Source organism: Rhagoletis zephyria, unplaced genomic scaffold (assembly GCF_001687245.7).
Source record: "Rhagoletis zephyria isolate East Lansing unplaced genomic scaffold, Rhagoletis_zephyria_1.1 Rzeph_scaffold_01139, whole genome shotgun sequence".
NCBI lineage: Eukaryota > Metazoa > Arthropoda > Insecta > Diptera > Tephritidae > Rhagoletis > Rhagoletis zephyria.
In genome coordinates, this window is record NW_016158223.1 from 53,397 (window position 1) to 71,521 (window position 18,125).

At 40.8% G+C, this 18,125-nt stretch overlaps 1 protein-coding gene across 1 annotated transcript; it reads right to left on the minus strand.

Annotated features, from left to right (window-relative positions):
• Positions 1-315: 315 nt before the first annotated feature.
• On the minus strand, positions 316-16,323 carry LOC108362905 (uncharacterized). Its single transcript, XM_017616056.1, is given in 7 exon segments — positions 316-961; positions 1,011-1,937; positions 3,650-3,771; positions 8,835-8,952; positions 12,026-12,110; positions 12,184-13,623; positions 15,979-16,323. Coding segments are annotated over 7 exon segments (3,432 nt in total). The 5' UTR covers positions 16,210-16,323; the 3' UTR covers positions 316-452.
• Positions 16,324-18,125: the final 1,802 nt, after the last annotated feature.

Here is an 18,125-nt window from a genome sequence, read left to right on the forward strand (position 1 = left end):
CGCTAGACCCCGAAAATATTATTAAGGAAGTAGTTAAAATAACGGTCGTCATGGATTCTTAAGCACTCGAAGCCAGTGCATTGTATAGTCCTAGCCTAGATCCTTGAGTGCCTAAGCTATTGTGCTCATCTCAGCAAATAAAAAAGTTTTGTTCGTTTTACTTGCCTTTCTTCATTTCGCATTAGGTTTATAAGAAAACTAGCTACCGAAATCTTTTTGTTTCAATATTAACATATATTTTTTATTTTATTGAATTAAACCAAGTGCAATTTACACTTTCTAATATTAAGTGTTTTTAGTTTATAATAACTCGTTTTAAATTAAATTTTGTTCCAATCGCATGCTATTTAACTCTAAGGTTATACATTTCATTAATAGCTAATCTTTTTACAAATTGCTTACTCTTAAGCATACAAATACAATTTTTAGGACTATTGTTACTGATACATTCGTTAAATTGTTCGCCCTTTTTCTGCTTTCCGTTGCCCCGCCACTCCATTTCCACCACTCGCATTAATCGCTCGTTCTTCCGCCTCAGCACCCATCACTGTTATCCGCCTAATTGCCGTCTGCGCCGGTGATATGCTCATTTCAGAAATCGAATCGAAATCACCATTATTTTCCACCTCAGTACAGGATGAACCTGAACCGAATGAACGCATTAAACTTGGACTACTTATGCTAAACTCCAACTCAAATGGATCGCATAGCTCACTGGACGGACTCACACCATCGCTCACCCACTCAGCGCAACTACTATTTGGTGGCGGGCGTGGCAGACTGTTGTGGCAGATTGGATTTTCCTCCGCCGACTGATCCGCTGCCACTGGAACCTCCTGGCCCCACAGCGCTACCGCCCGTTCGAGGTTGATTGCGGCTCTCCGTTGTTGCGCGGCCAGCAACGTTCGTGGGGACTCCACTGGCAGATGGCACGACTGGTGAGCCGGCTGATGCGCTGCCGCTGGGTGTTGATGGTGTTTTTGCTGTTGGTGTGGGGGTTGGTGTTGTGCCGACGCCACCGCTGCCACTGCTGCCAGCGGTGGTTGCCGGTGGTGTTTTGATATTTTCGATGGCCGCTGTCGCTGCTGCGCCTTCTCCACTGGCAGCCATTGCGGGTGTACTTTCGTACTGGTAGGCGGACTGGTCGTAGTCTGTAGCTGAGTAGTCAGCATAGCCGCCTTGTCCTCCGCTGGTGTCGTAGCCGCTCTGTCCGCTAGTGTCATATTGCCCTGCTGTGCCATACTGCTGCTGACTGCCGTCGTAGGCGGACTGATCATAAGCGGATACATCATATGCGCTGGCATCATATTGTTGCTGTCCATATCCCTCGTAGCCGCTGTAATCGGTATTGTAGTCATTGTTGCTGCCGGTGATGGGAGCGGCCACGTTTGGGTCGGTGGCTCTGCCCGATAAATCTGCCGCAGTGGAACCGGTGTTGACGTCGCCAGCGGTGTACTCTTTACTGTAGTCTTTGGTGTAATCTTTGTCGTAGTCTTTGCTATAGTCTTTGGTGTAATCGTAGTCGGACTTGATTGGGTCAGCATTGCTGATTGCTCCGTCGATGTTGCTGCCACTGACGATGTCATTGTTGTTGCGCCTCTTCTCGCCTTCTCCCAAATTGTCCTTGTTATTTTCGTCATCGGGATCGTTGAGACCATACTTGTTGTTATAGCTGGAGTTGTAGTCATTGTTTGCATCGCCGCTAACGGTGGGTGGTCGGTCGTAAGCGGGCTTGTTGTATAAGGAGCCGGCGGTGGTAGTGCCGGGTGTTGTGTTGCTGTTGTTACTGGTAGTAGCGGTGCCGCCGAATGTGTCGGATGTGCCGGACTTGCCGAGTATGGAGTCATAATTGTACGGAGAGGACTTGGAGTAGTCATCAACACCGGTACGTGTGCTGTCGACTGTACCAAATGTGGTCGGCTTGTAGTCGAGAGTGGCTGCGTAAAAGGGATCATTTAATAAAATTCAAGCCAATCTTTTCTTATGTATATGTACATATGTGTATGTTAAAGGGTTAAGGATAGGAGAGAAGTACCGATACGGCAATGTTAAAGTGTTTTTATGATGGTGCTTTCCTAAAAGAAGCGAAGAGCGTTGCTCGATTAGAATTACTCACTCTTTGGTGTCAAAGTAAAACAGAGTATATTTTAGAGTACAATAATATTATAAATTGGAGTGTCTATTATTTATATTTGTCGATTGAACGCTTAATTCGAACGGAGAACTAAGCGATTATTGGATCAGGAAAACTGGATCTACTTTTAGAGCTTAGTGGCAATTAATATTTTAAATAAAGACGGCTGGACCATTGGGATTGGATATTAGAACTGCAGAAGTTTGGACTTTCAGTCTACAGATCTATGCTCAAATTTGATGCTCTTCAAAATAAATCAAAGAATTACCTTACGTCTGCGTTATATCTCTATCAGGGAACTCACTAATTGTAGCAAAAAATAAATGGATGATAGAGCCCATAGCGATGTACACTGTAAGGTCAATCGTCTATTACGGTAGTAGTATTGTTGGTCAGGGAAAGATGTTTACAGAGATATCGGAGCTCACCTACATCAATAGCGAATCTTCTACCCTCGAATGAGGAGCGGTTCGAAGTGAACAGGGAACCTGCTCAGCCTATAGAAGATCAATTAAGCATTGTAAGCTCTATGCTAACAGGGCATAGTCTGATATGCAATGATATCAAAAGTAGGAACAGGAGGAAAATACTGCACCTTTTTCGAGTATTTCGAGGATTTACAAAACCTAAAACCCGATCGCACAAATCAGGTCTCTTGTGAGATTAATATTGGAAAGTATTTCTGAACTCGAACCTTTTCTATGAGCCAAATGCATTGGGCCTCTCAGTTCGGACTCTTAGCAAAGTAAAACTTGTTTTCTTCGCAGAGAAAAATAAAAGGCTAAAGTCTAACTCTGCTTAGTTGCAATGGAAATGTTCGCTCTTCGCCATAGACTTTGCAGTATCTGTATTTGTGAATCACTTTCTTGCAGTTTGTTTTCATAAACAAAACACCACTTTGTTCTGCGACCCAGCAAAGATGGACATATTTAGGTCCATATATGGGAGTCTGAGAGCCTTCATGGCAGCCAGACTTTCTATAGCAACTTGGAGTTTTGGGTGGAGAGGATCGTTCATGTTTTCCAAATTTGCATTGATCTTATCTTGCAGTAGACTTGAAGTCTGTAAGTCTGTTTGTAAAATCTTCGTTGTTACAAAGGGTGGCGGCTTATCCGTTATTCTATGGGGAGCTCCGAAGTTGTAGCTAAGTTCTCTGTTATCTAATGTTAAAGTCTCTCTTTTTAACAAGAATTGTCTATGAAATAGAGGTAGTCCGTTAGACACAATAAATCTTAGCCGCAGAGTGGTTCTGAACAGCGTCTCGAGCAACCTTCTCCGATTATAAGTGCATAGATATGCCAGCTATTGAACCCTTTGCAAGCTGAGCAGATGGGACTTGGTGTCAACGCTCTCCAAAGCCTCGTGGCTGTTTTTTGTTTATTAAAGGAATTCAGATTATATAAAGTATAGTATATCAGCTCTGAAACATTTCAAATGTGTGTCTGTATGTGTGTATTTTTGTAAGCATGTGTATCAAAGTTGTGGATTTATCGAAATCATTACAATGCGCTTTACCTTTGCTGCTTGCGAGATTACTGTATGAAATTGGTGTACTGTCTAATCTTCCAATACGCTCGCTATTCAACATGCGATTGCTTAAATATTCTACATTCGATTGTAAATTTGATATTTCCACTCTACATAAGTAGATACATTTGTATGAAGTAAAGCATATTCCACGTAGAAGAGGAATGAGAGCAGGTTTTAAGGAGAGTAAGTAAGGAAAAATACGTAGAGATAAAGAAGAAGAGTGAGAGAGAGAGAGAGAGAGCAAAATAAAAGAAAAAGAAGAAAGCAAACGATTAGTCTATTTCAAATGTTCCATAGCAATTACCTTGTCTAAACTATAAGTACGCGCAGAAAAATGCTCTTCCCCTGCCGACTCGGCGGTATCACTTGCAGAGCGCTGGCGTCCATTTGGACGTCTCCAACTCAGCTGTTTTCTTGATTTTTCACGCTCCATATGCAATTCCTTATAGCTGGCCCATATTTGCTTTAGCCGATCCATAAGTTTTTCATTCGTTTCGCGTAGTTGCTGACGTTCTTCGCTACAGTTACAAGAAAAAAAGAGTTAAATAAAATTTTATATAAGTAAATGAGTGTGAAAAACTTTCGCGCGGCTTTAGGCAGGAAGAGCATTTTTCGTACAAGTGGTTTTTTTTCATGAGCTATGTATGTATGTAGTAGTTCAATTTAAAGGAAACTTTTGCGGAAAATAATTTAAAATATTTTGTAAATATATTAACCCGCAAGTTAAGAGAGCAATCGAAATTATTGTTCCAAGCTGGCATTTTCGAGTTCGTCCACTACCAGCTCATCTAAAGGCAAGTCGGGTATATCTATGGCGGGCGATAGGTCTTGCGCTCCATAAACTTCTTCCCGCTCGCGCTCATTGGGCTTGGCATCTGTTATTGCAGGCTCTGTTAATTGTACTTTGACTTCGCGTGGCGCTGCTGTGTCTTTTTCTACTTTCTCCTTATGCTCTCTACCCGGCTTGGGCACCAATCGCACATTTACGTCTACTTTGACAGGTGGTCGTGGCTTTTTCTTTGCCACTACACATTCGTGTGGTGTTACGCACTCGCGCGACGCACTACCACCCACCCTCTTAACCGCACAGCATTCATCGCGACGCAGTAGCTCTTCAAAATAGGTGCGTGGTTTGTAACTCGGTTGCGTTAGGCGCGTAGCTGCTTCCCCTCGACTCGCGGTTGACTTAGTCGCTGATTTGCTTGCTTCTGGCATTTTTGCCTTGCTTTCAGTTGGCGCCGTCAAGTGCTCGCCTTGACTTGGGCTCTGACATGCATGGCAGTAATCTACGGACTGGCGTTCGAGTCCACTAAAAGTTTGATTCAAAACTAGATGCTGTTGCAGCCAAGGCAACGGCTCTGTTTTGCAGTGTACATGCGGATAGCAAGCCGATGGTTGCAATGTCGTTGAAGAACAGGCTGCGGCGGGCGCAAGCGGATTACAGGACGTGCAGAGCTTCGGCGCGGCAGTCGCTTTATCGAAATGCATGAAATGAGTGCCGCAATGTGGCGATGGTATAGCTGTTGTGTTGAGCGCTTCCCTCGCAGGTGTGGAGTATGTAACGGAAGTCGTAGGATGACTACCACATAGGGACACATCTGCGATAGAGCTCGTTTCCGCTGTCAACGTGCCACTTGCCGCCTGTCCTTTTAACCTACTCTGTGTTTCACAAGTTGCTGTGGGTGTAGTGATTGTGGCAACGGCGTGCGCATCCCATGTATAGTTGTGACAACTGCTACTAAAACTATGTGCTAATGCTGCTTTTTTTGTTGTGACAGCTGTGACAGCTGTGCTGGTTTTTGTGGTCGTTGTTGTGTCTACATTTGTGCCAGTGTTCGCGCCCAACGTGTACGCAGTGTCAGAGAAATATTTACTATCGGTGCATTGTGTTTGCTTCCCTGTGGGCGCTCTACTAATATTGCTTTCCCCATTGTTTGCACTACAACAACATGTGCACGCTATCGGCTCAAAATGTGTACAACTTGCTAAGTGTTTCATGTCTGTACTACAACTACCATGAGTGCCGTAGAGTCCACGCCATTCGGCGGCGTTCGTCGTCTTTGTCGCGCCGCGACCACCACCTTCATCGCTGGCGCTGCGTCGCAAAAAAGCCGATGGTGTGCGGTGCAAATGCCCACAACGTTGCTGGCGTCGATGCACCGATAGTGGCAATGTAGGAAGTGGTGGCATTTTGGCTAGTTCGCGTTCGAGTCGCTCGTTGCTTTTCGTAATATTCGCTAGGATATCCTCGTCACTTCCGTAGCCGTGGCGACGACGCATCTGTGATAGCTTTGGTGCTGGTGAGCGTGATCTATGTGTGTCTACTGCTTCCACATCTTTTTCGACAGCACTCTTAGGCGGCAAAACGTACTCGTTTACGCTTGTGGCCGCTAGCGAAGTTGCTAGCGGTATTTTTGGCTTCGTGCCCGTTAATGAACTGCTTGTGGTAGGTGGTGTTGGTGCTAGTGCTGAGGCCTGTTTCGTTGTAGCTTCGCTGACAATTTCTTTTGTTTTTGTAGTCGTTTTCATTGCCGGCATCTGTGAGCAGGTGGTTGTCAAATGTGTTGGCACAGACCAAGCGACGCCGCTGGTTGTAGTTGTTGTTGTTGCTACATAGGGAGTTGGCGTTGTCGCGCGCGTCCTGGGTGCGTGTGTCACAGACGGCGTTGTTGCCCACACTGTAGGCGATTTGCATGGCACTTGCCTTGTGGTTGTTGGCTTTGACGTGGTCGGTTGGGGTTTTGTGGTTGTAATACTGTCTATCGGCATTGGTGTTGCTGTTGCTCTTGTGTTTGCTACTACGAAGTTCATTTAATGGACGTTCATTGAGTGCGTGCATTGTTAAGTTTTACGGTAATCAATCAAATTGCGTTCAACATTTATTTATTTGTTGAATTGCGTAAATATTTTACGTATGCATGTATGTATATGTGGTGGCATGTTGTTGCATGTCAAATTTTTTTGCAATATATTTCAGTGTTTGCAGTATTCATTATGATATTTTTTTTGTATTTTTATTGAATTGACGGTGATTTTTGTTGTTATTATAGTCATCAGTGTAATCGTTTTTCGTTTTCGAGCAAGCGGCAGCAGTAAAAATAAATAAGAATTGTGAAAAACGACAACGCATTAATCCAGCGTGTTCATTGTCTTGTTGTTTTTGTAGTTATGTTCAATTTCGTTTTTTTTTTTTGTTTTGTTAGCAAAATTAAATGTCGAATTGTGTTGTGCGTGCACTTTTTGACGTTTTTTTCCATCTGGTGCAAGTTTTTTTTTTGATATGTTGCCGAGTATTTTCCGTTTATACCCTACACAGTTTCTATACACCGAAAATTTGCTAATTTTCATATTGTTTGGCTTTTGATTCGTTATATTTTTTATTTGTAATTACATTCCATGTATTTGTATCTATAAATATTTTTTACACTGAGACGCAGAGTGTTTTTTATTTTTAAAACTTTCCAATTCAAAAGAAAGCTTGAAAAATTAATAACTGCCGCTCAGTGTTAGTTTGAGTTAGGTAATTGAATGTAAAGTGTAAAGAAGATGCTTTTAGAAATATGCCGTTTACCGTAACTCAGTTAGGACGAAAATATGCGCCGAGGTAAATAGGAGCTTATTAAAGCTTTCCTTAAATAGGAGACGATCTGAAAGAGCTTTTGCTCACTACGCGCCTATGAGCAGTCTATACGAACTTTAATAAAATCATAGTTTAAAAAACGGAAACCTCGCTATTATAATTTCCATTCGTACTGTCATCAGGTATGTAGCTTGAGAATAGAAATGGCTGCATCTTTTAGGCGCATCAATATTACATAGTTACATCCCGAGCTAATAAGAGGGAGGTAAAAAGCTTCTCCCGGGGTACTAGTTTTTCTCTGAATGTTTTATATAGTGCTGCTCATAGAGAGCCTTGACTCTATGCGCGCCCATATAAAATCTACAGAAAGCTTTACAGAGGTCAGACCGCGAGCACTGTTTTTAGCATCAGTGATATAGACGCACACAGAAAAAATCTTGAGCAGGTGATCGTTGATATGAAGCCCGCATTAAGAGCTATTCTACGATCCCTTTATAATTCGTGAAGTCGTGAACACACTAAAATACAACTATCTGACCAGTCCTCATACATACATACAGAGAACTTAAGTTCAGAAAGAGTTTTTTCTCTTGGGCATATAATATCTAAAGAAAGCTTTGAAAAGCTTCTCCTGCGGTACATGTTTTAAACTTGACCGATATTTAACTATCCTGCGGTCTATTGCGTGGTAATCTACGTTAGGGCAAAACCAATACAGTCTGAAAACTGTCCGAGAAAACACAGCATAAGCTAGCGGAGCTAGTTCTAGTGAATACCGTGATGGAACCTTGTTATAGACGTAACTTGCGATCACTTCTCAATGTTCGTGAGTGGGAAGCAATAATCCATTATATAGATACGATATTCTCATACCTCCACTTGGCCAGAACAAAAAGTATCCTCTATGTAGCAACCGAATATCCGTTCAGAAGCAATCTAATTAAAGGACTACGATTTAAGGGAATGCACCTGGAGTTTCCGGACCCTTAATGGGAAAGTTAACTCCGCCGGGCTGGTTGATGTCTTCGGGCACAACGCGATCTGTTTGTGAATAATATAGGAAACTGAAGAGAGAAGCGAGACGTATTTGCCGCAACAAAAAGTCAGAGCCCGAAATACGTGAGTGCAAACAGCTTAACATGCTGAGCGACAGAAAAAATGCCTGACAATTTTGTCAAAATGTTAAGCGACTTCCGGAAGGTTTCAAGACTAGTAATGGGATTATCTAAAAGAATAGCAGGCGCACGTAAAAACATGCATCACTTGGTTACATGCCCCTCATACTGCCAGATATTCATTCATATTTTATGTCCCACTGATTTTCATATTGAGCGTTATTCAACCAAATTCTGAAATAGGACGTTCTTGCAAAGTTTTTTGATATAGGGCGTTTTCGTACTGGCTGCCGAGATAGGTCGATCTTCCACTCAGCGGTCGAAATATTATTTGAGCTATTAATTTTACGGCATCGATATACATACGTAAATGCAACTTCTTTAAACCACTTCAATTCCATAATATTACCCATGTACATATGTAAGTATACTAAGTTACTATTTATTTATAAAAAATTCCGTATTTTATATTTACTTGTGTTTGATAGCTGTATCCTCGAGTTTACTCGTCAACGTTTTGCATTCGCTAGTCAATTTATCCATGAGTTGCTTCTGATTCTGTATCATATTCTCAAGTTCATTTACGGTTTCGGCTATGACATAATAAAAGTAAAAACAAAAAATTTTTATTAATAAAAAATTTATTTAAGTGAAGCATAATTCAGTTATTACATTAAATATAAATGACAATTCAAAATTCGCAAAGCTAACATTTTATGATTAGTTTGAGGTGAATTTTTATTCTTACTACTACGGCAACTCATGAATAAACTATTGACTTTCGTTGAACCATTGTTGGTATTGGAAAAAATTTCGTACTGATTTACAATTACCAAACACTAATTAACAATATTTAGAGGCACTAATTTAGTTTTTATTTTGTTAAAAAAAAATTCGTTTGATTTTCTTTCAAAATTTATAAGTTAAAAAGATTTTCACACAAGCCAAATCAATAGCTTACCCAGAACGAAACTGTGTAGAGTTAAATGATGGTGCAGTGCTTGTTTGATATATATTTGAGTGGCATTTTATGTGCATTTTTATACTCTACTTTGCTTAAAGCTATGTGAAAGTTTTTAATTTAAAAAGAAATTAAAATAATCTATCTAATTTTTAGTTACATATACTAAAATTGTCGCACAAAGAGAGGGATACACGGGGTCAGGGTATCTCTAAATGCAGGATGTCTTAACGGGCTTTTTCTTTGTTAAAATAGTACAGTCAAATTAGGATGATGAATTCGCAGGCATCGTCGCAAAGAATGTAAAATTTTATTTACTGGTTTCATGCTACTCAAAGGGGCAGCAGTTTTAAAGCCTCAACCAAACTTGCTTAAACATTAGTATCCCTGCATGACAGTCAAATTAAAAAAGAATGTTGCTCCATCTCTAACAACTCTGTACAGTGGGTCGAAGCTACTATTTTTTTTTATTAAAAATACGACTTCAATCATAATTTAGTACACCTAAAGCAGAATTCAGCAAATTATTTTTATACAGCATTTCACATTAGAGGTTTAAAATATTCTACAAAAATTTAAATCTGCAAATTTTACTTTGGGTGCTCTATTATGGAGGGATACATCAAGGACAACACGCTACAATGGTACACAGATGGCTCTAAGATCCCACACGGTTTCAAGCGGAAGTTTATGCACATAGTCTGTGCGCAGAGACTAAATTTCATAGGAATCATGAAAGCAAGAAGGTCATTATCCCAAGCGGACCGGCACTGTTGCATCTCTCATGATTCGGGGTCAAATCCTCATTGATCCAAGGAAATGAGGAACCCGATCAGGTAGTCAGAATAGCTGCTGCATCGACTCCAATAGGACCTCAGCCCTTCCTTGCGATAGAACCTTTTACAGTGATGGAAGCATTCAGAGAGGAAAATTTCCAACTGAGGGAACTCCACTAGCGAAACAGCAAGGGTATTCGTTAGGCTACTGCAACTCATAAACCTCCCCAAGGAGAGGCTTAGAATTATTACAGGCATTTTGGCGAGTCATTGCAGGCTAAGACGCTACTTGAAATAGCTAGGGATCTGGTCGAGCGATCTCTTTTGACCCCACCGAAGAGAAATCAATGTACCCCTTCGTGAAGTTGCGTAGGACATATATGGCCAGGAGTAGAGCACAGACACTTCCTAGCCATGGGACCTTTTCTAAAATTTATAGCGAATTTAGGGCTAGAGGCAGTAGTCCAAATAGGCGTACTGACTCTATTTATATGTATATGTACATATACACAGTTCTTGAGATTTGCTTGGATTTGGTCATGAAGTTAGAGCGAAGATATTTCATTCTCAACAACAGTCTGGCAGCCTTGTAGAAATTTTTGAGACGACTCAATCTCATCATACCCCAGATGAGGTGCTTGGTCGCACCGCGATCATTCTGATCAAACAGTAGCCTGGTAAAAACAGCCACAAAAAATTACAGCTGTGCCTTTGCAATTTTTACTTAGAGGAGGCAGGTCAAGAAACGCCTCGAAATCCGCAGTTGGTGTTGTTTTCATCGCACCCACCTAGGCTAGTCGCTGTAGTTTGCTGAGGTCGGTCAGCGTGCGCTTTACTTATGCCTTCTTCCACCAGACGGACGCAGCATAAGTTAGAAAAGATTTGGAGAAAGTATGAAACATCCGCCTTGCCAGTTTCCGGTTGATACCCCAATTTCGATCCGTAAGTCTCCAGCAGGTGCAAAGTCTTATCGTCAAGGATGATTCCCAGAAAATATACCTCTTTAGAGAAGCGTATCTTTGCTCCTTGAAGTAATGTTTCCAGTAACTTTTCACCTTTTCTTTACCTGGAAAAAATGGTTATGTTAGTCTACTTTGGGCGTACTTTTAACGCGTTTTACTGCACCATTTGGCGACTATGTTCAGCGCATTCTTTAGAATGATAATATCGTCCACGTAGCCCTGAATATGGAAGGCATTTCACTTAGTAGGAAGAGTAGCTCATCCATCTCGATCGACCATAGCAGGGGGGAGATAACAGCGGGCAACCTTTCGTAGCTAAAAGTCTGACGCTTTTCTGTTCTAGAGTGGATGTAATGGTTCTGGATTTAAGGACGTTTGCTATCCAACAGGATATGGTTGTATTATCAAAACGTCCTCCGCGTCCAAAAAGCATTCTACCGCGTTCACTTTTCTCGATGGATTTCTCAATTTTCCTCGTTAGTAGCGATATTAAGAAACGCATGGAACTTTTAGACAAACAACCAGTTTCGCAAAAATATAAATCCCAATTCGGAGCTAAATTCGGCTGACCAATTATAAATGGCTATAGATCGTGGCATTATCTATCTATCTGAAAAGCTGTTAATATGTTATTTTTTTTTTTAATACGCTGAAACATGAACGACGTCTAACGAAGATGAGCGCGCTTGAGAAGAATTCTGGACAAATATTCAACGAAAGCTCCCAAGCCCAGCTTGCTTAAGTGACGGGTATTGAAAGCACAATGAAATAAGTATCCCCTACGAGCTCAAGACGAATTAGGGAAAGCGATAAAGTACTAGACTAAAAATATGTCAAACGTCAAAATTTTCCTAAAAGCTACAGTGCATCAAAAATTAAATAACTTGGTTCTACTTGGTTAGTAAAAAATTCTAATAAAGCTTAAAATAATGTGCCTTGTTTTTAGAAAAACTATCAGAAATCTCACCATGCTTATCATGCATCTCGGTCATACGCTTATCTAAATCTTTTTTAGTGGGCCGAATTTCGTTTTTCATCTCACCGTAGGCCAGCTGAAAATAATAAGCAATTAGACGAAAATTTACGCACCACCCTTTGCACAAATCTACCAAAGATTCAACTCACCTCCTTCTCCAAATTGGCAATCTCATCATTCAGGCGCAGCACCTCCCGCTTGGAATGCAACAAATCGGCATCGCCGCGATCCAAACGCTGTCGCAACGAACTGATCTCGGCCGTCAGACGCGTCGCCTCAGTTTTCGCCTCACGCGCCGCACGATCCAACTGCAGCCGCAAGGAAGTGATTTCCTGCTCCAAGGATTGCTTCTCCGCATTCGCTTGCGCCATATCGGCCAAGAAAGTATTCCGATTTGAACGCAGCTCCATCTTCAGCTCATCGATCTGCGCATTGCGATTCGAGAGATCGCGCTTCAGATCGTTTGCGTAACGTTTCTCACGTTCCAAATCCAACTGCAATTTGGCCACCTGCTCCCACTGATTGCTCAGATCGCCGCCCAATTGATCCACCTGCGTGTTGTAGCGTCGTTCGGCATTGGCGCGTTCATCGGCAATGCGACGCGCCATCTCATGCTGTAGCTCGCGCACACGCTCATGCTGCCGATCGAGCTCCTCGCGCAGATGCTTCACCTCCAACTCCGCCTGTGAGCGCTCCATCTGCACTAGATCGCTGATGTAACGCTTGGACGAGGCACCACTCTGGTACTGCTGCGACTTGGCTTCGTCCAACATTTTTTGCAGCTGCCGCACGCTATCCTCGAGCGCATTCTTCTCCTGCTGCAGGTGGTCGATTTGTTTGCGATGCGCGTCACAATTAGCGGCCGACGAGTTAGTAGCTGGAGTGGCTGCATGGGCACCAGCCAGCACTAGTGGGTCAACGTGTGCCAATTTGCGTTTGAGCTCTTCATTTTCCGTTTTCAAACGTTTCAAATCGATATTTGATTGCATCAACTCTGCTTCGAGCTCGCTTATGCGCGCTTCGTAGACGATATTTGGTGCTGACGCGTATCGAGGTGATTTCACTGTGCCAGAGGAAGAGTCTTTCTTGCTGCGCGGTGTAGTGGAAGCCTTCTTCTTGTATTGCTGCCGTTCATCGCTATCCGAGGAGGGACTTGTTGTGGGCAGTGTCTTATCGACACAGCTCAATGTGGCTAACTCGGAGCGTGCGGTCTCCGTGAGGTGCGTATTCTCGTTGATCACGTCTTTGACTTTGCCAAGCAAATTGGACAACTCATTGCGGCAGTATTTGGACTCTTTCTCCAGTTGTTCAATGTAATCCTCTTGCTTCTCGATGAAATTGAAAATCTCCACAGGCGCATGTACACTATCAGCGGCGGGTTGTTGTGGTTTGCTGGTTGTGTAATATTCCAGTGGAACGGTTGCGGTGGTAGTGCTGCCCGTATAGGGCATTTGAAGTGTCAAATTATCCTTGGAGGAGGAGAAAGCCTTGTAAGGTTTCGGTTTTGTGCGAATACCCGGGCTAAAGCGTGACTTTTGAGCTGGTGACAAGTACTTCGAAATATCCGAATAAATAGGACGCTCGATAACCTGCAAAAAAGAGATAAAAAGAGGTCAGTAACTGGCTACGGGAAACTCAGAATTATAAGCTTACATTGAAGAAATTCCCAACCAATCACTTAACTATTAAAGTTGTTATTTGTTATTCAATTTAAAAGAAAGACCCCCCCACCTGCCTCTGTACATTAAAGGAACAAATTGCCTAGGTAGTTCATTGTCATATCTCCTCTGCATCACCATAGAAACTTCAGCGGACGAGAGCTGACATATGAAAGGGCGTGCAACGTACGAATTAGCAGCACAATTGTTGTAAGTTTAGGTTCCTTCGCCGACACTGTAGAAAGATTGCTTCCTATAGGATCGGTATACCCTTTTCAAATAGTCGGTTGAGCCGGGTCGGCGAGAAGCACAAGGGGCCGTCAAAGGATCAACGATCGCTAGGCAAAATTCTTTAGACACACTGACGACGGCTCTCTATATACTGGGTACCTTACAGCCATGAATATAGCGCACAAAAATGCTCACATACGGCCAAAATTATATATTGCCCATATTTGAGGTCGAAGGCTGGTGACAAGGCACCTAAATAGATAAGGTATTAGTCGCTGCGATACACTGCTCAAAATTTTTAGTTTCTAAGTCGTATAAACTGCCCGATTTTATACCGAACATGGAGGTAGTCGAATGTCTGAGTTTTACCCCACCCATACATTTTCCAACAAGGGAGGATTGGGAAGGTGGCCTACTGTCTTTAAATAATGCTTATTTTCCCCTACACTGATTGCTCAAAGAAGGAAAGAGCAGCTGGTTCAAAACTATAAACAATAATTTCGCCAGCCTGATAACTGCAGTGCCTTTCAATCAGAGAAATTTAACTTAGAGAAGGCGGCTTGTCTCATGCAGTGGAGTAAGGCACTGTATTTGTTGAACAGGCCAGGCGGCATGGAAAATGTTAGGTCCAAAGGTAGTAAAGTCGAATATAGTTCAGAAAGGTCGTGTGTCGCTGGTTGCACTAAGTGGCGTTAATGTTTCCCACTGACTTCCCTCTGATGGGTTCCTGGACATAGCAATATCGAAGGGAACGAAGTAGCCGACGCGATGCCTAGACATAGCTCGGAAACGAAAATTTGTGAAAAGGATCACTCCTACTGAAACCGACTATTGGAATACTAAGGAGGATTAAAGAATACTCCAGAAAATTGTATTGACCACGCTCAACCAACAATTGAAGCAGGTTGCTTATTCACAGCTTCGAGATCAACAAGGGTGTATCCAGGTAGGGGCAGCTACCCTCCCCTCCGTTCCTTCTTTCCCGGTACCGCTCAATTGCCGCGTGCGTTTGACTCGGCTGCAGGGTGGCCTGAAAAGTTGCCTATTTCTCTGTAGCAGCTGCATATAACTTTTCAACATACCAGCTCTTTCTCTTTCGCTGATATTTGCCGACCGCAGTGGTACGAAAAGATTTGAAGATCGATTCCCACAGCTCATTTAAATCCGGTTGATGAGAAGTTTTTTGTTTAAGTAATATTCAGATTCAATTGAAAAAGTTCTCTCGGATATCGTTTGTGACTGTAGGTTTCTCGTATTTGATCAGGGGAACTCCTAATGGTTTTATGTATGTTTCAATGCTGGTGTATGGCGGCGACGTCAATGAGCTTTTCTCCGTTTCCGAAGACGTTAACGTGAGACTGAAATTTCCGACTGCTGGACCAGGTGGCTTACTCTGTATTGCGATTCGAAATGCAAATCATTCAATTTCGGATATTAGGCACTATGGATTTGTATTAGTCCGTGTCGCTCTTTGAGTCGAATTGAATTTTTAATCGTAATACAGAGTAGAGACCCCCAGATGTGTTTAGCTTTCATTCGGATTGCGGCAATTCGACTCTTAAGTTGATCAGATGCTCTGAGCTCTTAAACCGAATAAGTCGGAGTGGCCCCACCGACAGAACCACCACCCACCAACCAGAGTGCGCGAACGGGGACGCAAGACTCGCGATTAAGTATACTGCTGCAACAGCTGTATAGGGGTTACCAGGGGTTTCAAAGCCTATTTAAGATTATCAGACTCACATATAAAATATGTATAGTTGTTGAGCACTTTAGCAAAGTATTATTCGAAAATTAACGAAGAATCTTTCAGCAAGACTTTTGCTGTATGCACAACTTTGGAATCCTTTAGAAAATCTTACCAAATTAAAAACTAGATTCCCTTGTTTTATTTTCCTTAGCACAGGCTAAGCATTGCTTAAACCCAAAAAATATAAATTCTTGCATTCCAATTAGAATTTCAAACCAACTAAAGAGTTCAACGAACTTCTATGCCAATTGGCAAACTTTGTTGCATTAAATAAAATTACAGGCAATTATTGTTGTTTCACTTACCGACAAATTATCTGAATAATTATCCGTGGAATCCTCATTTCCATGCCGCAAATACGCCCCTGCTGCACCACTACCACCGCCCGCAGCTAAGCCGGCGCCACTACCACTTCTGGGCGGGGCATACGATTCGGCCAACATTAACTTTAGCCGGCTAACAGCCTCATTATAGGCATAGTTTGTATAATCCATCGGTTTGCACTTCTTGTTGGCGGCGCTCTTTGAAGACTTCATTGGTATATTCCTGAATGAAATTCGCATAAAACAAAACTAAATTAGAACTTTTCCGAAATCACTTGTTATCACATTTTTGTTAGAATGAGTTTTAGCTGTTCTGTTGACGCCTTCTCCGCGCTGTTCGACATTTGTACAATCTACCACGCATTCTAAGCAACAACTAAAGCCTAGCCATGTAAAAGGACTACTGTGCCCTGCTGCAATGCGCTGGCACTTACATACATACATACTATGTACAGTGAGTGGGCAGTCACTTTCCGCCCCTAAAACGCTGTCAGCACCAGCACTCGCAAACACACACACACACACACACATGAACACACTCCAATTGGTAATGTTTCGGTTTTGTTCCCATTTGGAAGTTGCCTTATTTTGTTTTGTCCTGTTTTGTATGCCTTCGTTGCTATGACACTTTCTGATTAGGAAATTAACCTGTACGAGAAACATAAAAACAATTGTTCCAGTTTTCTTGTTTTGGTTTTCTGTGTTTCAGACAAAGGTTTTTGGTGGTTGTTTTAGTTGGATTTTAGTTCTTTCTTTACTCCTTTGTTTTTTTTTTTTTTTTTTTTTTTTTTGTTGNTTGGTTGAGTTGGTTACGCCTGAATGCGTGATGAACTCACATTAATTGGAGTGGTTATGAAATTTGTGTGTGTTCTTAAAATATTAATTTGAAAAATTTCCTATTGACCCTCCTATATTATTATCCTTTTTAGTTGTTTTGTATTAATTTTCTGACACTTTTTGATGAAACATTTTTGAAGAATGAGTGTTAAAAATTCGTATGATAAGATCAGTGAAGAGATACCTGATAGTTGGAGATTTGAATATACTAGCTATTGCTAGGTAGTAATATACATTAGGCCATGTCACAAAAATATTTAAAATTTTTTCAAAGCGTTTTTGAACAACCAGTATTTCAGGAGTGGATAATTTTTTTTATATTTGCCAAACATAAAAGCCGAGAATGATACTTAAACGTTGAATTCCGAAAATATTTAGTCTAACTACATACATACTTATGACAGAAGGGTTTTACTTTGAAGTGGACATTATTTTCTAACTAATGTCATTTTCAAAAAAATTATATTTTACAAAGTTTATAAGATAGGATAATTCTTCTATACATGGGGCATTCCAATGTGACGGGTTTGAAATTTTTGATTTCAATTAATTTTTATGATATTTTTTAACTTTTTTCTGCTTTTAATTAAATTGATTTTCCTTTTTAGTTTGATTTTCTTTCTATTTTTAGTATCTATTGTTCAAAAAGAAAGGTATTTTTTCATTTAATTTTTAGAACTTTCTTATTTATTTCTTCTTTTTTTTAATTTAATTTGTTTTTCTTTTGTTCACTTCTCTCTTATTTTTTTCTTTTCTTGTTTTAAACAGGAAAATAGATATACTTGTTTTGATTCGTTTCATTTTTTGGAATCATAACCTGTTTAATTTTTTTGATTCAATTTGCTTTTAGTTCTTAGAATTTGTTTAAAAAATAAAATGTTTTTTTAACTTCTATTAGTTTTTAAGTACTATTTACGTCTTTTTAATTTTTTTTTTTATTTTTATAATTTAATTATAAGATTTTATTGTTTTAAAAAGAAAAAAGTTATATTTTACTAATTTCATTTCATTTTTAAAAATATTTTTAAATATTTTTGCTTTATTTTCATTTTTTTGCTTTTTTAAGCAATTTTCTTTTATTTATTAGGTTTTATATTTTTAAGGAAAATTTATAAATTCTTTTATTTATTTTAATTTTTTAAAACTTATTAGTTTTTCGAAAGACAGGACAGTAAAGAGGTGTCCAGATAGTTGCCAAAATTGACCATTGCCTTACGAAAGACGGAAAGTGAGTTGAAAGACAGTTGCCATATGTAGTTTATATTTATTTGTATGCTTCGATGGCTTTATTG